The sequence below is a fragment of the Apodemus sylvaticus genome, chromosome 16 (genome assembly GCF_947179515.1).
Source record: "Apodemus sylvaticus chromosome 16, mApoSyl1.1, whole genome shotgun sequence".
Lineage (NCBI taxonomy): Eukaryota > Metazoa > Chordata > Mammalia > Rodentia > Muridae > Apodemus > Apodemus sylvaticus.
Window position 1 is genome coordinate 10,646,453 of NC_067487.1, and position 23,498 is coordinate 10,669,950.

Genomic DNA, 23,498 nt, shown 5'->3' on the forward strand with positions numbered 1-23,498 from the left:
GGCAATGTTCCTTCTAGTGTGCTTCTAAATAAAGGACAAACATCAGCAATGGACAAATAATACTGATCTATGTGGGAAACTGTTCCCCTTCTAGTTGTTCTCAAGGGTACAGGCTTTCTCTCTGTGGTCGTTCTCTTCTCCACGTCTCAGACAAGGGCCCTTAGAGGACACTTAAAGACAAGCATGCTTAGGTCTGAAATGGAGGTGGGGACAATTACATCCCCAGCTTCTTGGGAAGCTTAAACAGCACATGACAATTTATAGTTTCATAGATGTTGCCTGTTGGCCCCACCCATGAGGAATCTGCACTATTTCTCACTGCACACAAGCATTCTGAACACCTTCACCATTGCTTCGGGTGCCATGATGTTAGAATACAGTCCTTTAACTTACAGCAGAATAGATCTCTCAGAATTCTCTTCTCACTAGGAACTTTTCAACAAATCTTCTATGAGTTTTATCATTCCATCTCTCTCTCTCTCTCTCTCTCTCTCTCTCTCTCTCTCTCTCTCTCTCGCATATTTTTAAAGGTAGTTTTATCATTAATGGACTTTCAATCAATCCTTCAGTGGGTGATTCTGTGCAGTCTATTTTTCTGTAGCCTGGTGAGCTGCTCAGGGTCTCTCTCTCTCTGTTAAAGGATCTGATCCAGGTCTGTTTGCTGAAACTTTTTAATAATTATCTTATTCTAAGATAAAATTCCACAGATGGAGAAAGCAGAATTATCAGGCTAGCAAACTCAGCACAAGTCCCCAACCAGTACAAACAGCTAGAAGCATGTAAACCTGTGCGGAGGGCGCACTCCTTTCTTGCCCATTTATCTCCTGCTCTGACTTTTATAAGAGAATTTTGCAAGTTCATAATAAAAAAACCCACAATGTTGAAAATGTTTACATATTTTCTTCATTTTTTTGTTATGGGCCATTTATGTTTGTGAATAATCCATTGTTAGCATGTAATTTGCATGACAGAAAATTGACTTTGATTTTTCACAATATTCTGAGTTGTACAATAATTACTACAATCTACACTTAACCCATGTTAAAGTTACATATAATTTAATTTCAGTATAATTTTGAATGGAGCAGATCTGAGGCCAGATAAAATTAAAATTGTCATAGCCAATCCTGGAAGGAAAGGAGAAACTGGGAGATGGGGCACACTAGATGAAACATGGAATGAGAACACCATAGGCCAAGGGCAAAGCCCAGAGTCTGGTCCACATGAGACAAAGGAGACAAGTGAGGTCCCTGCAGTGCTTTCACATAGCCAGGATGGGGCTGTCAGAGTATCTGTCCTGCTGTAGGCAAGGGAATAGGGGAACCTCAGACTACAGTGCTCAACTGGACTTGGGTGTAGTCACAAAGAGAGATCTATTCTGTGACAAACCAGGAAGCTGATGTACTTAGGATTTAACTGCTTTGAGAGTTCCTGTCCTAATTCTAATTCTTCTTCTTCTTCTTCTTCTTCTTCTTCTTCTTCTTCTTCTTCTTCTTCTTCTTCTTCTTCTTCTTCTTCTTCTTCTTCTTCTTCTTCTTCTTCTTCCTCTTCTTCTTCTTCTTCTTCTTCTTCTTCTTCTTCTTCTTCTTCTTCTTCTTCTTCTTCTTCTTCTTCTTCTTCTTCTTCTTCTTCTTCTTCTTCGAGTACACTGCAGTTGTCTTCAGACAAAGAAGAAGAGGGCATTGGATCCCATTACAGATGGTTGTGAGCCACTGTGTGGTTGCTGGGAATTGAACTCAAGGCCTCTGGAAGAGCAGTCAGGGTTCTTAACCACTGAGCCATCTCTCCAGCCCATCCCCCTAATTCTTCTAAAGTGGCTGTCATTAGAAATGGACAGAGGCTCCAACACAAGAAAACCTACAAAGAAGTGACTTGGAAATCACTGACAGGGTCAGGCCTAGGTAACTGGCTTCCCTTTGCTGAGATTCAGAAGGGAGAGATGGATGCATAAGAAACAGACCTTGAAGGATCTTATGGAGGAGGTGGGCAGCAGCAAAAAAATTCCTCCCAGACATCTGGGAGGAATTAGGCACAATACTGCCACTAGGAGGAAACTCTGGATATCTGTGGGTAGCACAATGAACTAGCTTCTCAAATGGTCACTGACAGCAGGTGGTCTATTTGCATTTATTTGAGCTGGGAGAATATACACTTATACCAAAGAAGAAATCTGAAAGCTAATCAGTCTGTTTTCAAGCATATCACCTCCACTCCCATGAGTGGTAAAGCCATGCTCTGTCCCTTGAGAATTAATGGTCAAGTGGGTAGCAAAGGAAACTGCACATTGAGGATTCTGGTTTTCCGGTCCAAGGAAATGAGTGTCCTTGTCTTTACACAAGGATAAGATACAGAGAAGACACCAGATAAGCATCAGCCTTGTGAATCAAGAAAGTCAAAATTGCTGCTCTTATATATAGCAGAGAATAACCTTGTCAGACATCAATGGGAGGAGAGGACATTGGTCATGTGAAGGCTAGATGCCCCTGTGTAGGGGAATGCCAGGATGGGGAATCAGGAGTATGTGGGTGGGTGGGGGAATACCCTCACAGAAGTAGGGGGAAGGGAAATGGGATAGGGGGGTTTTCGGAGGCAAGCCAGGAAAGGGGATAACATTTGAAATGTAAATAAAGAAAATATCTAATAAAAAGGCAGTTTATTAAAAAAAATTGCTGTTCTTAACAGGTCAGGGTATCAAGAGTCAGCAATATATGTGCCATTTTAGTAAAAAACAAGACATCTTGTTTTTCAAAATACTGCTTCTCATAACACAATTAAATATTTTATTACCTTAGAAATCAGTTTAGGCTATGCAGTAAGTTTCAGACTACCCTGGCTATACAAGACTATTTTTTCAAATCTAAACAAAGAGACATATCACAGAAATTCCTCTCCATTTATGAGGATGGTGTGAACAGGTGACCATCTCCAAACCAGGAAAGATAGCTTTTCCCAGACACCATCCAAATCACACTTTACTGTTGAGCCTAGCTCCCAGAACTAGGAGATAAATGTTCCTGACATTTGAGGATGCACTAATTTCTGGACTGGGGACCCTGAACTCAGGAATGGTCTGGCCCAGCCCCACCCCTCAGCATCCTCTACCACAGAGTGAGGTGAGACCTCAGCTGTCTCTAGAAGTCCAATGAGAAAATTTGTCTATCTTGTACTAACATGATATGATGTTATGATGAAAAGGCCAAGAATACCTTTGGGAAGATCCAATCCACTTACTTTTAAAATCTGCCATGTGTCAGGAAGCCTTTTGGTTTTAAAGGACAAATAAAGCCAGAAAAAGATACAAATTGCCCTCACTGGCAAGCAACTTTTTATTCTCTCAAAACAAACAAACAAAAACAAACAAGAAGAAGGAAGAATAGGAGGGAGGAGGAGGAGGAAGAAGAAGAAGAAGAGGAGGAGGACAAGGAGGAGGAGGAACAAGAATTAAAATGAAGAAGGAAAAGAAGAAGGAGAAGAAGAAGGAGGAGGAGGAGGAGGAGGAGAAGGAGAAGAAGAAGAAGAAGAAGAAGAGGAAAAAGAAGAAAAAGAAGAAGAAGAAGAAGAAGAAGAAAAGAAGAATAAGAATAAGAAGAATACTTGTCTTCTTGACTTCCTATGACAACTATATACCTTACCACTCACCCTCTTCTGAGTCAGTTCTGCAAACTGTTGCTCTGAGCAGTCATGTCACATGACTTTGACATTATGATACTTCTGTTACTCTCCACTCTTCCCACTGACTGGCCTCTAGACATTCATGCCCTCATCCAATGGTGCTAACTCTCTCCTTGCATTACTCACCACTCAGTAGAACAGATCCAAGCTAACCAGCCCCACATCTCCCAGTGTTCAGTTTCCCTCTATTGTGTAAAGCATCCAATGCTTCTGGCACTGGAAGACCCTATCCAGCCAAGAAACAGGACCCACCCCCGGACATACCCATCACCACATCCCTCCTCTGGCTCCCATCTCATCGGTTCTTCATCACTTCTTGTGGTGATCCATTTTACTTATTGGTTGGCTTATTGTCTGCATGCCCCCTTTAAGAATGTGAGTTATAGAGGAAAGGATAGTACCAGACTTCTCACCAGAAATAACCAATGTGCCCCATGAATTCAACAGATAGTGGAAAGATAACAAATCATTGGAATCTCATGAGTGATAAATAAACAAGTATAAATTGTGAATTCTAAGAAGGAATAATAATAATGATGATGATGGTGATGACGATGATGATGATAATAATAATAAAAAATAACAAATAAATAAAAAGGTAAACATGCATTGTAAGGAAATGCCAAGTATTCACCACACTACTCAAAGGGTGGGAGGAACCCATTCCACAATGAAATCATTCTGTTTGGGGATAGAAAGGTGAAACTGAGACAGTTCCTGAGGCAGGGATATGAACCCTACACTGTCAGAGTAATAAAGCAAGATAGAGGCTGCTTTCTACTCCACATTGGAATCTAAAGAAGTTGGAATCTAAAGAAGTCTAGTTATCTACAGCTTGATAAGCACAATCACCTGCCCCACATAATGCCCTATACCATGTGTATCTGCTTCATTCTTCAAATGTTTCCATGACCTTTGTCAGGAACAGCTTGAGATGAGCACTGTTGTGCTTCAATCAGAAATCAGCATGAAAATCTCCAGAAAACATTTTCCCAGAAATATCTTCTAATAAAATGTTTCATTGCCTTAAACTAGCCAGATGTAATCATGCCAAGAACCACTGATGAACAAAAATAGTTAGGAAAGGAGCCACTAGATCCCTAGTTAAAATTCTAACAGTATAGCAAGAGTGTTGAATGTAGCTTCCACTAACCCTTATGTTCCCAGCAGGTTGCATGCTTGTACCTGCCTAGGAGTGATCTTGGATCTGTGGTTTGAAGAAACATACACATACACACACACACACACACACACACACACACACACACACACACACGCAAGTTATTCTCAAAATGCTCAAAATGTCTTGGATAGCAATGACTGGGAATACCTAATTCTTCCCGTTACCCCATGCCCAGGTCGGGAAGTGGCCAAAAGTCCATTTACCAGAGTTCTTACATCTTTGGTGGCTCTGTCTACCTCAAGGATAGTAGTAAAACTCTTTCCTGCTTCTCCTACTTTCAGGAACCTGGAGCACCCACCTTTTCCACCCAGCCATTGGCTGACATCTTTATTGGTGGATCAAGAACCAATTGGGGAACAGGACCTTTAGAGTCAGTACTACCGATTAAATCAAATATTAAAGCCACTCCTACACAAGAGTACAAATAAGATATCCAGGAAGAGTGTAGGTTCACATAGACAAGCATGCACTGTGGGTTCTACTTGTCTTGACAATACAGGCACATGGTTGTGCTTGAAAGTGAGCGTTTGGAATTTCAGACCTTGAATGAGAAGACAGAAAAAACAACTTAAAGAAGGCAGGGTTCCTACCTGTGGCCAGATAGATGATGTGGACAAGAGTGTCCCTGCCTTGAACAACATCCACAGCCAAGTGGGAGAAGCGGCTGTTGTCCTCCATGAAGGAGGGCACAGTGGTCACCGGCTGCACCACTTCATGCATCAGAATGAACTTCTGAGCATCCTGTAGGTTTCTTTCCGTCAGGTTTACATACAGGCCCTGGTCCATCGTGCCACACTGCAAGAGAAGACAGTCCAGGTTATAAAAGCCAGCTACCTGGATGCCCACAGCTCATGTGGCTACCAAATGGAGGGGTAATTGGAACAAGCTGCCAACAGCGTAAGTCATGACGTATTGCTGAGTGTGCAACTGAATCACTCCTCCCATCTCCCTTGACGCTCATCCTCCTATTCTCCCACTGTAGATGGAAAGTCAACATATTTACCATCTCTCAATGTATGGGAAAGAGAGTATGAGGCATTCTAAAGTGGACCAGGTGCTGTTGTTGACTCCAGTTTGAATAGCAGATGCGCAGAATCTCCTCCTGGTCTCTTGGGTGTTGTCTGTCCACGTGCAATACAATTGTATCTGACTGATGAGGCTGAGCTGACAGTGAACGAGAAGCAATTGAGCTCATACAGATGTATGTATTTTCTGGCTATCACCACGGGTTGGTTCCTAAGCGACCCTGAACTCTATGGTGACACCCTGGTGCTTATCTTAATCTGCAAATAATATTTCTCACGTGGGGTACACAAATACTGTGGCTCGTCTAAATTTATTTGTATTTCTGATTCCAGGAGATTTTTAAAGTAATAGGTAAGAACCTGGGAATTTGCAATGTAAGATAGCACATTGACAATGAGAGGAGAGAAAAGCAGTGAGGAAAAGAGGGCTGAGAAAGGCAGAGAGCAGGAGATGGAGAGAGGAAGGAAGCAGCAATTTGCAGGGAGTGGCAGTATCATGAGGCTGATCTGGGATACACAGCAAGCCCAGAAAGTGTTGTGGATTAATTTCAGAGTCCTGTGGAAGGATGCTGGCAGGTGTTATAAACAACAGGAGGTGGCAAGGACAAGGTAAGAGGGCAGGTGAGAAGGAGAGCACCAATTACTCAGAGGCCAGCTCAGAATCAGAAAACTACCCCCAGTCTTCCTCATTTCCTTTATAAACTTCAAAGCTGGTGCAGGAAATGAGGTTCCTCAGTCTCACTCCCTATAGCAGGAGTAATGGGGTCTACACCACCTGAAACTACCATTTATAACATATCATTTACAATACTTGGTTTTTATAACAGGTTAGAGGTCCAGGAGTAGAAGATGGAAATTACTTTTCGAGAGTCAATTATATTTTCGTAGCATTTGATAAAATATCCTATATGACATAAAATGATAGGCCGATTGTGGAGTTAGAGAAACCTGGAGTTAAATGCAATGCACACAACTAGTGAGTGATGGATTTAATTTCGCATCCTAGTTTGGAGCACCTTGTACCTCGACATCATGTAAAGGATGTGTTCGGGGTAGAGTTCAGGACGGCAGAAGATGACCTGCAGCCTCCCAGGAGTCCCAGCCTCTCAGTGTTTCTCCTCAAATATTAAATGGTTGGAACACACTGGCTGTGCTCCTGGCTCATATCTCATGGCTGATGTGAAGTAATGAGAGGAAAGCATTTATAAATTAAAGTCCTTGTAAATGCCAGGAATAAAACAACATTCCTGATAGCTCAGAAGCTAGCCAACCAATTGTAAATTCATCTGTCTTAAAGCAGACAGGATATCCAGGGAGCCGTGGTATCCAGAGGGAAATAAGTGAAAGACTAATGGGACAGATAAATGTACAGACAATCCCACATGCAGCTGTTTTGGGGTCTGAGAAGACTGTACCAATAGATTTTATATGAATAGCATGTTGGCAAAATAACACTCTACATGGGCACACTGCCTATCAGAAATCTGCATGTGTTTTTTAATATTATAATTGTTATTACTTTTAAGTGTGTGTGTGTGTGTGTGTGTGGTGTGTGTGAGGGAATGTGCACATGTGAGTGTGTATATGAGTATATGTGTGAATGTGTGTGAGTGTGGGTGTATGTGAATGTATTTCAGTGTGTGTATGTGTGTGTTCTTGTGCATGTGCTTTGTGCATGTGTTTTGTGTGTGTGTGTGTGTGTGTGTGTGTGTGTGTGTGTGTGTGTGTATGGGTGTAGGTGCACACAGGAGCCAGAAATGTCAGACTTCTCTTTAACTAGAGATACAGGTGGTTGTAAGGTTCTTCATATGGGTTCTGAAAAGGTACTGTATGCTCTTAACAGCTTAGCTGTATTTCTAAGCACCCAGAAAGCGTTTGGATTTTTATTTATTTATTTATTTATTTATTTATTTATTTATTTATTTTTAAGAAAAAAGATCACCACTTGGTCTGAAGCCTTTCCAGGTGACAGCTAATTCTGAAGGTGATTATGTGATCAACTTTTATTGAAGTCAAAGACAATACTTGAGGTGTGGGTAGCAACAATGATTTACCTGATGGATTCAATTGCATAAAAGTAGTGTTTATAATGCATGCTGTTTTAAGGCAAATGGCATTCTCAAAACCGGCAGGTATAGTCCAAGAGCAAGGAACTCCACTCCCCTTGACAAACAGATATAGGAGCCTCAGAGGTAATCGGAATGCTAAGACCTGTCTCCTGTACGTAGTCTACCTGTATTGTCACGAGATATATTTGAACTGTTTTCTACTGCTTTTTCTTGTTACCATCTTATAATAAATATCTCACCCAAGGATTCTCTTTCCCATATTTGGAAACGATTCAAAATTACTGCATGTATTTCTTGCTGCATAGCAACTCACCAAGCTCTCTAAGGGCTAGAAAAGTTTGAGCTGAACCTTACTTACTGGTCTTGCTCTCAGGTACTTGCTACCCTAGGGACTTCATACAAGAAGAAACCACAAAAAGGGGGGGGCATAGCTTGCATTTTCATGTGGCTTACAGCCTTCAATAGAAGCCATGCCAATGCCTGTTCAAACAAGATCAGTAATTATATAAGTGTTAGGAAAATAATAAATGCTCATTTGTTTTCTATTTCAAGGATAGCATGCTAATCCCCGCTCCAGACACCCATACTTGAAAGTCAAGCTCAAAATGGGCCAATGTCACATCCTAGACTACATGATTTCCATGATGTCTATGCCCACTGGGTCCCCTGTTCCTTCCCATTTTGCTGCCAAGACGTGTGTGTATTCATGGATTCTCAGGATGCAGCTAAATCTCAGCCTGAGTCCCAAGCAGTTTTCCCCAATTGCTCCTACATGCTTTTATTATCCTTTTGACTGCACCATTTCTCATTGTTAATAAAACCTGTGGAAGTTTTGGGAGCCTGTAACCCTGCTGTTCTCCAGCTGTGCACATAGTGTCTTAAGTGGCTGATGATTTCATGGGCTTTAAGGACTCCCACCTCTACTAGGGCAGACTAATGCCACTGAAGGTGGCTTTGAGACTGTGGCTGATAAGGGTGACTAGTAGCTTTTGTCATGTTTTGGCTTTTACTGTGCTTTTGAAGTAGGATGCATTTCTCTTCCTACATCTTTTCCTGAATCAGCTCCTCCAGTTAACTCATTTCCTTTTCCTGTTGGAGAAGTGCCAGGTAAAATTCTAATTGTCAAGGTGAAAACCAAATCAATAACAATAATAACAACAATAATAATATAAATATTATTGTTAGTTATTGTCAATGTTGGGACACTTATTTATGTCTAAGGGTGGGATCATTAGTTGAAAATGGGTGTCTACGCTGCCGGTCTACATAAGAGCTTGAACATCAGTCAGGAACCTATGGATATGTGGCTACTGACATAATCTAGAAATGGAAACACATATCTGTAGTTGGGGCCACCACCACTATCACCACCACCATAATTTGTAACTTTAGTTTCTTGGAAGTATTAAATGTTTGCTCAGAGGATGATGTAAGCTGAGCCAGTTTAGCGCTTGTCACATGCGCCACCTCTTTGCATGTCTCCTTCACTGTTCATTATGGACCTAATGTCACTAATAAATGAAAGCAAGTCCTTCAGTGTTACTCTGGCATTGTAAGTCCCCATGAGGGGACTTAGGTGTGCAATAGGTATATCCAGATGTATGAGCTAAAGGAGATGCATTGTGTGGAGGTCATAAAGCATTATTGGTTTGCCGAATCATCCAGTTCATTGTGGAATGCTGCCATCCAGCAGACAATGCAGTAGAGGATGCTCTAAACCTAAGTGTCTTTGTCCCTTTTCTTAAGCTTCAGGTCTTAATAAAACAGATTTTTTTAGAGGGATAATATATTTTCTTTTTTTATATTAAATAGAAAATCCAGTCGAAATATGTAATTACTCAACATGAAGGACACAGAAGACTCCAGACTGATTGTTCTCATGAGTCTTTTCAGTCAAGCGTACTCTTCTGACACTTTGCACATTGCCTGACACTTCCAAAGTTTACTTGTATACTTCCCTCCTCTGGGTATCAAGGATGTGATGAGAAGATGCTAAACATTTTGCCCAATTAAAGCAGTAAAGGGAAAATATGATACGCAAAGTACTTAACTTATTCTTAACCCCATCCTCTGCCAAAAGACTTAAAATATTGAAGAAAGGAAGAAAGTTCAATTGTAATTGATTGATTCTTACCAAAATTTATGTGTAAAAATTTAAACGTTTTCTAGAGCCTAGTTTCCTCAGAAGTCACAGGTTTTATGATTTTGGGTGTTAAACCAACCAAAATTGGAAGGAAGGACTCAATTATATCACTAGTCAATGATTGTTGCAAACAGGAATTTAGTTGATTGAGATCAGGATTTTACTTTTGCTGGAAGAGGTGAGATTCCAGCTTAATCACTAAACAACTGTGGCATGGCTATGTGACTTGCCCAGAGACTCTATACCCCTCTATGTACATAGAACAGTGTCACTCATGTGGCATTGAGTATTGTCACACAGGTGACACGTTGGACCAAGTGTCTGGAACTTGATGATGTTAAATGTTTTGCCTGTGTTGTTAGTAACAGACCCACAGGGAAGGTTGCTCTTGTATGTGCTGCACTCAAATTCTCATGTAGAATCTCTCTCTCAGCATGGCAGTAGTTGAAGACAGGACCTCTAGGAAGCATTCAAATTTAAACTTCTAAAACTTTACATTCGAGAGTAATGAGGAAGGCACCCTAGGGATGATTCTTTCTTCTAAGGGATGTTATAAGGGAAAGCTAGTCATCTTCAACACCAGTGGTGGTTTGAATATGCTTGGCCCAGCATATTCACTATTAGGAGGCGTGGCCTTTTAGAAGCAGGTATGGCCTTGTTAGATAAAGTATATCCTTGTGGGGGTGGATTTTGAGACCCTTCTCCTAGCTGCCTTGAAGCTAATCTTCTCCCGTTTGCCTTCAGAACAAGATATAGAACTCTCAACTCCTCCCACCATGTCTTCCTGGATGCTGTCATGGTTCCCGTCTTGATAATAATGGACTGAACTATAAGCCAGGCTCCATTAAATGTTGTCCTTCATAAGAATTGGCTTGGTTGCCAGGCAGTGGTGGCGCATGCCTTTAATCCTGGCACTTGGGAGGTAGAGGCTGGTGGATTTCTGAGTTCAAGGCCAGCCTGGTCTACAGAGTAAGTTCCAGGACATCCAGGGCTATACAGAGAAACCCTGTCTTGAAAAACTAAAAAAAAAAAAAAAAAGAATTGGCTTGGTCATGGTATCTCTTCACAGCAATGAGACCCTAAGCAAGACAACACGTCACCAGAATATAATCCTGCTGTCACATTGATCTTAAGGTGGAATCTCCAAACTGTGATGAAACAGGGGACTCTTTTTTTTCCCTTTCTTTTTCTTTTTTTCAATACTGTCTAAACTGCAGTATTTTGTTACAGTAGCTTAAGTAGATGAATAGACCTGTGTCTGAATAAACAAAATAAAGAGCACCATCGCCAGGTCTCTGCTTCTTCTGAGCATTGGAGGTGGGATGACTCATAAAGACATCACAGCTTGAACATTCGAATCAGGTGACTAAAGATGAGTCACACCAGTCAGGCCTCTTTCTCAGCAGCCACTGCCACAGTCCACCTTCTCCACAGGAAGCCTCACCACACTTGCCAATTAGAGTTAGAATTCTGTTTGTCCAGACCCATTGCTCTGTGCCCTGGGCCCTATTCATTAGAACATCATTCATTAAGGATCAGAGATTTGGGGCACACAGTCCATCATCATTAGCACTAATTGAAGCCTGGATTCCTAGCCTTCTGCAGAAGACTGCCCTTTTTTGGTTAAGGATCAGTCACCACAACTCACAAAAGGCCCCTTTTTCTTGTCTAGGCGCCATAGTCCACAAAAGGCTGTGTTCTATTGATACTCACTAAGCCTGGGACAGTGCAGTCCCGCAGGGGGCAGGAGACTGAACCTTCACTGTACCCACAGCCAAGGTTTAATTGCTCAGGCTCGATATGTTGAGTTTCTTCATTCTTAATGGAGGATACTTGTAATGCCCTCTTCCCCTGAGATTACCTGAAAATTGGGGTTGGGGTTGGGATAAGGCAGCCAGGCTGAGCGAGAGTTCTCTTGGTACTTGAAGGGTCCATTGAAGGCCTGTGAGATGGCACTCAGGTTGAAGACACAGACAGCAGAGGCAGCAATGCTGTTTCTGGAGAAAGAGAAAGGAGAAAGAACAGGCTGGTCAGAGCCCACAGTGACTGCTGACCTCCATTGATCCCAGGGTAGCATCTACCTTTAGCTATTTCAAGCTTGCTTGAAACTCACATATACCAAGAGGATGAAGCCAGGGCAATGCCCAGGGCTTCCTTGTGATGTCCTCATGTGAAAACAAACATTCGGATAATGAGGTAAGGATCTATAGCAGACATGACCCTGCCAGCTGGGACTAAATTCATGCAGCTACAGGAGGGGCAACAAGGGATTTTGAAATGCTTCAGGAATTTTAAATTCTAGAGAAGACAGGCTTTGTCTCCCAGTGGGTGGAGCCACCCATCCATTTTGCCACCCCACTTCTGCCTGTATCTCTCACTACTTTAGGTGGCAGCTGGCCAACCTCTGTTTTCTATTAAACCTCCAGGTATTTGTGTTTGTTTTTCTTTAAAAAATAATAAACTGAAAGTATTTTGCAGGAAGTGCCTGTCAGATTTGTCTCATTTTTTATTTAAAAGGGGTTGTAAATCTAAAAGGTCAGCAAGAAAAAAAATTAAGAGAACACTGACATGGAGTTATGAAGCCTTAATTCAGAATTCGGGCTCTACTAGAAAGCTGCGGGCAGAAGGTCTGCTAGGTCAGTGCCCTTTGACTAAGCTTGGGGATGGCAAATGCTTCTTTCTCAAATTTGCATTTCAAGCGGGCTATGGGCCTCAAAGGAAAATGAAGACCAAATGAGGGGCACGGATGTATTTTCCATATTAATGCACTAAGCCAATATTTGGTCAGAAATAAGTCAGTGTTCTTTCTACATCTTAGAGAAGAATCAGAAGAGTTTCAGAAATTTGCATTTAACTGTCTGGCAAGCCATGAGGAGAGGGAAGGACAGTGCTCTAAAGACTTCTCTAATTTCAGTACAACCTCAGAATCTTCTTAAGGTAAAAAGACACACCCCTGCAAGGGAAATGAAGCCTGTTATGTGAGACCCTGACACTGAAACATTATGATGGGCGCGGCACCCTGGTGACTTTGCAACAAAGATGAGGATTTCGAGTGTTGGTGATATTTCTGTGAGAAGCATATGGTGTTAGGGAACATCTCATAGAAGATGATGTTCTTTTCTAGGAGTCCAGCACTGAGAAAGGATATTAAGAAGAAGTGGGTGCCTTATGTGGATTTATTCAGAGTGCTGCTCTTATCTTTCCTTTTGCTATTGTCGGTATAGTAGAACACAAACATCTCCTAAGTTCAGGGAGGAAATAGACTTGGGGCATATGGCTGGACTTTTGGTAACACTCAGAGAAACAACTATCCTGGGCCAAGAGCAGACACACAGCACAGCAAGAGCTACCCTCGGTTATGTGACAGAAGATGGGGAATCCACAGTAATCATGATTTCACCTTGAGTCTCCTGCTAAGCTTTGGTGCATATGCCATCTAGCTCTTCACAAGGAGTCTACGGATCCTAAAGTGACCCTAAGTTTCAGAGAAATGAATCAGTTCATGCCAAAGACTGCAGAGGGTGAAGCAGCTATCTCCAACTTTCCACATGACTCCCAAGTCCACATCCTTGGCCAGGATGCCAAGTGTAATAGCAATTCCATCCTCTTCAGTCAGAGACACAAATTTACTCTAAACTGAGATGATGTGGACATGGATGACAGCTCAAAGACTTTCTGGGAAGTTTTAGCAGCTGCTCCTCTAAGCTGGCAAAAGGTACACTTCTCTATGAACCTGTTGGACATAGTCATTGGTAAAGAATCCACCCTTTTTCTTTTCTGTTTTATTTACTCTGAAAGAGACAGGTGGGGAAGAAAGGGCTTGGATGAGCTACATGAGGACCCCATCCCTGTCAGTTTCTTACAATCTATCCTCTTGGGTCAGATCAACCTACAGAAATTAAAGTGCATACCCAGTTCCTTCTGTAGGGTCTCCCCTACAGGCATGGGATCCCACCCAGATCTATACTACTACACCAACCTCTGAATAAGTCCTTTAAAACTGGCGGCAGTATTGGTCAGCTTCTCTTTGGAACACAGGTATTCCATCTGACCTCCATGAGCAATCAAGCAGACTGTGTGGTGTAGTCAATACTGCATACTATGCCCGACCTTTATTTAGAGACTCAGTAGATAAAAACGGTACAGGAATGGGGGCTGGAGAGGTGGCTCAGCAGTTAAGAGTGCTTACAGCTCTGGCAGAGGTTCTGAGTTCAGTTCCCTGCACCATTACTGTGTGGCTGTATCTCCACCTGTATTTCCAGTTCCAAAGAATCTGAAACCTTCATAGCACCTGATGATGTGCTGCACATAAGCACACACACATATACATAGAAAAATTTAAAAGTAATGATAATTAAGATTTATAATGATGCCAAGGATTCACTTGGTTAGTCCAGAATTATGGAGACTTAAATTCTGGTTCCAACTAATGTACAAGATGTTTCAAAAGGTTCTTATTATTATCAATTCTTTTAGAAGAACAGCACAGTCAAAATTTTTTCTAAGACTCCCCAAAGAGTCAATATATATATGTATATATATATATATACAAATATATTATAATACCTACATATATATTATAGGTAAGTATATTATATTTAATATATATATAATACCTATGTAGTATAGGTATAATATAGTATTATAGGTATATACCTATACCTATAGGTATATTATATAATAATAGAGGTATATACCTATAATACTATATTATACCTATACTACATAGGTATTATATATATTATATAATATAAAATATATAATATATATTTATTATAGGTATATATACCTATAATAATATATTATATGTATACTTAGATATAGTTAAACTATACTATGTAGGTCACATACTCTCTATATTATATACAACTATAGTGGTAAGACACTAACTTTAAAAAAGCTTTACTCATTTTTATTTTATGTGTGTGAGTATCTGTCTATATGTTTGTACACATGTATGTATGTGTCCTACATGCATGTCTGATGCCCCCAGAGATCAGAAAGGGCATCGGATTGTCTGGGACTAGGGTTGAAGACAGTTGTGAGCTGCCATGTGAGTGTTGGGAACAAAACCCTGTTCTTATGCAAAAGTTTCTAGTGTTCTTATCTAGTCTTCATAGTCTCTGTCACTATGATAGAAAATGTCAAAACAGACAGACAGACAGACATTCCAGTGTAGTCCATCTCATGAAGTCCACCTGATGCCAAAGGTTAAGAAAACTCCAGAGCCCCACGGGGGGAAATGATTCTGAAATGAGTACTCTACCTCATGGTGCTAAGAAACAGCCACACGATATCACAGTTTGTAATTGAAGTCAGAGGATCTCTATTTCCCTCCTCAGTCTTCCTCTCCCCTTCCTTTACTCCTTCCTCTCCCTCCTGTTCTCTTCCTGTCTCTTCCTCTGCAGGAATGTTGCCTCCTGCAGGAAGGTAAAGTGGAAGGCAGGGACAGGAGGAGAGCTAGAACTCATCAGGACGCTGGTGAATAGCTGTAAGCGTGAGGAGGATTCTGTCTGTCTGGAGAGAACTTGATGCTGCGTGACTTCTGAGATGGTGAAATTTGCAATCCTCAACAGTACTTGAAACATTTTGATGACTTTAACTCAGTTGTTCTCAACATGTGGGTCATGACCATTTTTGAGGGTTGCATATCACACATCCTGTATATCAGTTATCTGCATTATAGTTCATAACAGTAGCAAAATTATAGCTATGAAGTAGCAATGAAATAATTTTATGGCTGGGAGTCGCCACAACATAAGGAACTGTTTTAAAGTATTGCAGCGTTAGGAAGGTGGAGAACCCACCTAGGAATGGCACAGCTATAGAACCTGTAGAACTGTGGAAATGGGAGCTTTTGCTGCTGTTATTTCTGGCTCAGAGTCAGCAAGTGGAGAGCTGTGCAAGCCAAACTCCCATAATGTCTAAAATTGATGTCAGTTGAGCAACTGAGCATTTGTCTTGTGTGGCTGACACTATTTCTTAAAGAAGGTTTTGAGAAGCAAATCCACTTTTAGGAACTAGAAATTGTTCATTTGTTTGTTTGTTTGTTTTTCATGAAAAAGAAAATCTTCAAGTAGTAAAACTGATTCTGGGGCTGAGAAGCAGCTCAACAATAGAAATGGCCACTGTGAAGGGGGCGGCGGCGAGTCGCGCATGCTATAGCCTTCTAACTTCATGTTAGACAGTCAGTGGGGTGAATGCTTACATCCAGTGAACATGAGCACCCATCAATAGTGGTGGCCCTAGAGAAGACGGAAGCAGAGGCCATGGCATGAGGGGCTCTTCAGAACACCATTTGTACACAGGCTTCTTTTGATACTAAAGTGATGGAAAGCAAAGGGGAGCCTGGGGTAATGGCCCAGTAGATAGAGCACTTCCTGTCCTAGTGTGACGCTTGAAGACTAAGTCTCAAACTCATGGAAAGCCAGGCAAAAGCTATGGCTACCTATAATCCCAGCACTTAGACGGCAGAGACTGGGAGCGCTAAGACAGGCTGGCTAGATAGAATGCCAGTATTGGCTAGTTCTAACTTCAGTGAGGGTGTGTGCTTCAATAAATAATGGAGATTGGGGAAGATATCCAACATCAAGTTTGAGCTTCCAAACTCATGCATAAGCAGGAAAACATATAATACCCATACATAAATGCATACACGTATACACCCATATCACACATATATACACACATGAATATTAAAGGAAATTACAGAGAGAGTAGGGAAAACATCACAGGGTAACCCAATGACTACTTTGGACAGAGAGAAGACTTTCTAGGATGCAAGTCAGCCATCAACAATGAAGCAGAAACAAAGCCATGGATGTTGGTCAATATTCCACCTATGAGTACTTTTCTTGCATCTACTTTGAATTATTTACTTTGGAAATAATTGCTTGACTTTTGTGTGGATTGTTAGATTTCCAAGTTGGCGCTCCAAGTCTGAACCTGCACTGTAGAACTCTGCTCAGACAGAGGAGTTCATCCTGGAGCTCTTGCGTGGTTCTTAACACCCAGAGAGGCAGGAGATACTCGTGAGATCTTCCCACAGAACCAAGGCTAAAGAAAGGCCAGTGCAGGGTCATGAGACATCCCGCCAAGGAAAGGATGAAGGAGAGCTCAGAGACTTCCCAAGGCAGACGCTATCTATTGTGAGGTTAGTAACATCCTCCCAAGAGAAACACAAGGTGCTAAGAGAGGAAAATGGCCACTGCATTTCATGTAACTGCAGAGATCCAGGCAAGAATAATGTGATCACAAAGCTCAGACTTTTTTCCAGACAACACTGTTTTTATTATGAAAAAAAAAAAGCATTACTTTTCTACAAAAACAATATATCTGGTAAAGGCTCAATGCCCTAGCGTGGGAGAATGCCAGGACTGGGAAGTGGGAGTGGGTGGGTGGGTGGGGAAACACACTCAGAAGCAGGGGAGGGGTGGGATAGAGGGTTTTCAGAGAGGAAACCAGGAAAGGGGATAACATTTGAAATGTAAATAAAGACAATTATCTAATAAAAAAATAATGCACACCAATACATTGTATTTTCAGGAGCATTTCCAAGACTCTGCTTCTACCCTACAACTGTGAGAACAGGTCAAAGAGAATTGCAGCCATGGGGATGTGTAAAATTGCCAAACGGTTTCATGTGGATGTGGTAGAACTGGGATTTATTCGGTTAAAAAAATACATTTGATATGTATCGGCACTTCATAAAGTGTCGAGACCACACTCGCTAATCAGGAAGGTACAATCCATAATACAATAATTCAATACCACTTTTTTCCTAAGGACAAATAAAAAATATTTTGAATGAGTTTTCCTTCCCTAAAGCAAGTCCTGCAAAGCATATATCTTTACCTGATATTTAATTCATACTGAAAAGACTCTTTTTGTGGTTCTTTGGCTGTTAGCCCAGGAAAATAAGAAAGACTTCCTCTAGAGCAACATTAAACCCTCAGAGGTCAAAGAACAAAAGGTCCATTCAGGAAAAGCGGAAGAGGAAGGAGAGGGAGCAGTTCCAGCTACTCACACATTGGTGGTGAAGATGCCATAGATCAGATCCAGCTCTGGCAGGAAGAAAGTGCCCTGCAGCTCGTGGTAGTAGAAGGGCACCTCACCCGGCCGGGAGCAGTTGAGGCGAGCCTTCATGAACGTAGTCCAAGTATCCTCCAGAAGAAATCGCCCTCCAATGTCATTCTTACAGACCCGGGCAGCCCGGGAGAACACGGTCTTCCCACAGTCATGTTCCACGGCGTTTTCTCGGAAGAAGAAGTAGGTGAAATTTCCAATATCATAGGAAGACACAAAGTTTGGTTCTGGAAACAAGAAGAGACAATATCAATGCCATTCCCATTGTTAACAGTCTTGTCTGATAACCTTTTTTATTTTCTCAAAGCAAATATTGTTCTGGCAACAAGTAGTGCTTACAGGAAAAAAAGAAACATGAGAGGTTCTTCAAGCACCTTACTGATCCATGCTTTATCATTTCTACGCAGGGCTTTCCATATGTCTTAATAAAATATCAACAGTCTGATTTTCCCTCAATCATATTGAGTTAAGTCTACACTCAAGTTCACAAGGCAATAGTGCCTTTCAGGAATTCATTATGAATTTGCATACATTTGCACATGTGAAGGTAATAGCAATCAATGACAAAAGAGGCCATGGATTTGAAAGAGCAAGGAGGGAAATAAATATAGGAGAGTTTGCAGGGAGGAAAGGGAAAAGGGAAATGACCTAAATATACTATAAAAAAGAAAAGCAATTAAACATGATACAAAACAAAACAAATGAGAAAGTGGCACATATTCACAGATCAGTATGCCTTCGACTGTTTGAAAATTCTTCCTTATACTTGAGAAAGAGAGGAAGGAAATAAGGTCCAGAGAACTGAATATTTTGGGGATTTCTGGACTCTAAAGTAACACTTGAGCATAGCAACGAAACCCACACACACCCATGCTACTGGGCATCGTTTATATTCTTTCACTAAGGCCCTAAAGATACTTTTTTGAAGATGAAAACTGAGTCAAAAACACAAACCACAAGTCTGATACCCTGAATTAGCTTTAGCATCCACTGTTACTATGGTAACCTGGTAGCTGTGACAATCAAGTCTCCTTTTCTGATTTCTAGGTCACCAAGGGAATCCATGGAGAGGGAAAATGAGTGTTGAAACAGTCTGGAAGCTTTATAGACTCATAATCAGTGGAAATATAAGAATATAGAAATGCTAAAATCATGGTGAGGTCTATGTTTAACCATCAGGCTTATTAGGAATTTAGGAATCAGAACTTTACACATAGCACTTAGAGTATTATCTTCTTAACTTGGGACTGAGCCTAATGATAGTGGAAAAGCTAAGTTTTCACACACCTCTATACCCTAATTTGCTTCTTTAGAAACTCCAGGAACCAGTTCCATCCCTCTTTCATTTATTTTCAAGGCAACTCAATTCATGTAGTAAACATCAGAATTTTATGGTGTAATTAGGATTATCATGGCAGTAACCTTTGATGTTGAGAATTAATAGAGGGACACAGCAGCTATATCTACAAGGATCCACTTTTAGGGACAATTGCTTTGTTATAAGGCGATTCACCTGGCCTTGTACTTGACAATATCTGATTGATTGCACCAGTTTGAATTCTATTGACAGGATGACTGAGAATAGTCTTGCAAGCAAGATAAGCCCTCAATGTTAACAGGACACACACAAGCTCATCTATGAGCTGGAAAAGTCAGGACACAGCACTAACATTGTCCCTACTTTCAGCATGTCCAGGAGAACTGTCACCAACTTTCAATCATCTATCATCAAAAATGTCTTATTACAGCTTTACATTTTAAAAATACATAAATACAATTAGCATATCTATTCTGTTTTTCCTTCAGCTCTTTATATTGTTCTTAGGCTAATTAAGTCAATAAAAGGATACACACAAATCCTGACAAGAAATGATTTAATTTCAATGCCACCAAGCATTCGTTTTTAGGTCACTGTTGCTTTTACCTGAAGCAGATACATTAGGAATCAACAAACTAGATTGCACTAAAGCATGACATGATGATAGATGTATGCAGTTCCTGGGCACTTTAGGATCCTGGAGAGACACACTCGCTGAGTCAGGTGTGTGTATGGCACACAAATAAAATACTGAGAATTTTTTTAAAGTAATGCTAATTAAGAATCTCCAAGAGGGAACTGTTACAGAAACACGCCAAAATCAAAGACAAATCACAAAACTATATTTAGTGTTTGAAAAGAGTCATCTGTATGCATAGCTTCATTTCAGAATGTACCCTGTACCAGGCTCACATGGCCAGATTACAATTTGAGGTTATACCAAAAAATGGCAAACCACCCACCACCAGCATCAACAGCAACAGTAAACTCCGTGTGAAGTAGAAAAGATTAGGGCTGAAGAGATGGCCTAGCAGTTCAAAGTGCATGCTGCTCTTCCAGTGAATTATAGATTACAGAGTATTATGCAACATATGTTAGAAAGATGATGAAGGCCAGCCACCATGATCTAAGAATTGTGCTATGCCTTATAAAAAGATGAACGTGCACTTGGCAGCACCAAGAAGTGACTCTTACCATGAATACATGTACAGGATGAGAGGATGCCAGTATCAAGCCTCAGAGAGGATTCTGGCCCTGCAAAGCCAAACGGCAACCACGGAGGGACCTCTCTTAATCTACTCTTTCTCCTCTAATGCCCAAAGCATTTACACTGGAATGTAGTATTCTTAAATGGGTTAATCTGAGGGCTGCTTCACTGGTAGTAACTAACATAGACTCAAGGTCCATGAGAAAGTCCTTGAAAGACATGAAAGAACTCTAATGTTTCAAGTTTATATAATGCGTACTAGAATCAAAATCCACGAACAATCACTTGAAAAGACCAGCTTGCAAAATGCTTGTGGAAAGTGAGGCTGACAGGACTGGGCATGGAGCCCATGTGGGCTGTAGCTCTGCTCTGGGCTGAACCATGGGCATATGCCATGTCTGTCATCCTACATGAGTATGGAGAGCTCTGAAGACATACTCTGAAGGACTGTAGCTCTGCTCTGGGCTGAACCATGGGCATATCCCATGTCTGTCATCCTACATGAGTATGGAGAGCTCTGAAGACATACTCTGAAGGACTGTGTGATGAACGGCTGGCACTCAGAAAGATCACAATAAGTGGTGGCTAATGTTTGTGTGTCATCCTTTCTGCTTCCTGTTCCTTTCACATTAATTTGTTTTTGACAGAACTTCAAATGATGCTAGCCATAAATGATCAGACGTATCCTGCATGTGTTATGCTTAAAGATAATCAGGATCTGAGAAGCATAAATGCATCTAGGCTGAGTTTTACCAACAGGAGAGCTTTTCACAATTAGGGAAATTGCATTAATGAAAACATTCTTTATGTATAACAAACAGCAAATCACGCTAATTTATAAGTGTCATGATGAAGCTATTTCCATATTTATACCTTTTAGACCCACCACACTATGTTTCCTTTGTCATGACTTTAACAAAATGTCTTGTAGAAACTTTCAAAATAAAGCTTAACTTCATTTAGGTATTTATTTAGACCACTCAGTTTTATGTAGGTACTTATCTAACTTAATTTAAAGTTAATAAAATGTCCCTTAACCCTTAATAGGCGACCATAAACTTTTTCCTAAGATTTCAACTAGAGCACAGATAGATTTTTCATAGATGACACAGAACTCTGTGTGCACGTGCATGTAGGTTCATGTATATCACATACATGTAGTACTGAGGTATATGGCTCAATACTTCCATCTACTGGCTGTATGGACTTTAATTTATTTGACTATCATTTTCTCTGATTTAGAATGGCAATAATGATACACCACTTTAAGTATCTCTGTGAGATTCAAAGGGAATGCACACCAAGCACTTGGCTGGCAATCATCAAAATACAGAACAAAAATTATAACCATTTCTTTATGTAGATTGAATAAATACATACAACAGTAAACAGATCATCTCTATTTACGTGACAACCTTCCCCCATTCTGAAATTAGGGCACTGTGGCTACAGAGACTGTGTTTTGCACAAAGCCTTCAATGCCATCTGGAGCATGCCGCCTCATCAGCTCAATGAATAGCTCCTATACTGTCTGCGTTTTCATTGGATCCTTTGTACACAGATAGACACTGCCCACTTCCTGTAACAAACGTACCAACAAGACAGAGGCCAGTGAGTAACTACAGTGGTGACTAGGATATCAACAGCAGTAGCCAGAAGGAGGAGAGGGACGGGCAGGAGTGAGGTCAGAAAGGACCACAGAGCAAGGGTAGGAGAAATGCTCAAATGAGGGAACGGCTTGAGAGAAGACCATGAGGGGAGATAGTATTGGAATGGAGGCAGTGTTGGGACAGAAGATTTGGGGCAGAAAACCAGGACAGATGAATAATCTATAATGGAGAGTTGAGGGGCAGGGATATTCAGATTTCTGGGGGATTTGTGGTGGCAGTAAAGTGTGAAGCACAGAGCAAGCATAACCCTGGTTGTCCCATACACTCATGTGACCATCCACTTTCAGAAGGCAAGTCAGAAGGAAAGTTGAAACACTGGTTCAAGAGACTGTTCTCTACACGTTTGTGGGGACATATGATCAGCTGCAGTGCATTGTGGGGCATGTGACCAGCTGCCTTGGATTGTGGGTAGAAAGACCAGCTGCAAAGCATTGTGGGGAGTACAATCAGCTGTAGTGCATTGTTTATAGGGGTTTTAGGATTCCCGAAGGAGTAACTTATGGTTTGTTCCACCTGCTTACTACCAGAGAACCACACACACTCATACTCAGCCATCTAGAGAAGAGCTACTCCCTTTTAGACTTCCCCAGCTCTTAGGGGAACTTGGCTTAGCCATTCCTTCTCAAAGCAACAAAGCCATTAGTGTCCACTGTGCCGTCTACCTTCTGCCCAGGTGCAGCCTCTGGTTGCTTTACCACCATCCTTATTAGATCCTCCAAGCCGCAGGAGTCCAGGTTCATTAGCTGGAGAGCTCATTTCCTGAGTATGTCTAAGCACCTTTAAAGTGGAACCTTTCTAGCTGCAATGCTCTTCTTTTTTTCCCCTGATGCTCTTTGACTTTTTTTAGAATCAATTATTTTTTTTCAAGACAGGTGATAATTTAATCTCTACAATCAATATATATATGATTTTTAATTGCAATGCTTTATTGAATTCAAAGATAATGAGAAATATTAGAATGCTTAATATACACATATATATGTATAAAGTAAAACACATGAAATTCATTTGAAAGACATGTGCAGCAACACTGTATTTTATTTTTAATCAATTTTTCTTCTTGACAAGCTACAACAGAATAAGTAATACCATATGATGGGTCTATCTCTGTTTCTTTGTTTGATTG

General features: G+C 41.0%; 1 protein-coding gene across 1 annotated transcript in view; it reads right to left on the minus strand.

The window, feature by feature from the left end:
• Sema5a (semaphorin 5A) overlaps positions 1 to 23,498 on the minus strand; it is a 453,217-nt gene that overhangs the window by 114,615 nt on the left and 315,104 nt on the right. Inside the window, exons 9-11 of the mRNA XM_052159481.1 lie at positions 18,119 to 18,404; positions 11,954 to 12,089; positions 5,446 to 5,650 (exon numbers count right to left, since the gene is read on the minus strand). Coding sequence (XP_052015441.1) covers positions 5,446 to 5,650; positions 11,954 to 12,089; positions 18,119 to 18,404 — 627 coding nt within the window. The remainder of the gene's footprint in view (positions 1 to 5,445; positions 5,651 to 11,953; positions 12,090 to 18,118; positions 18,405 to 23,498) is intronic.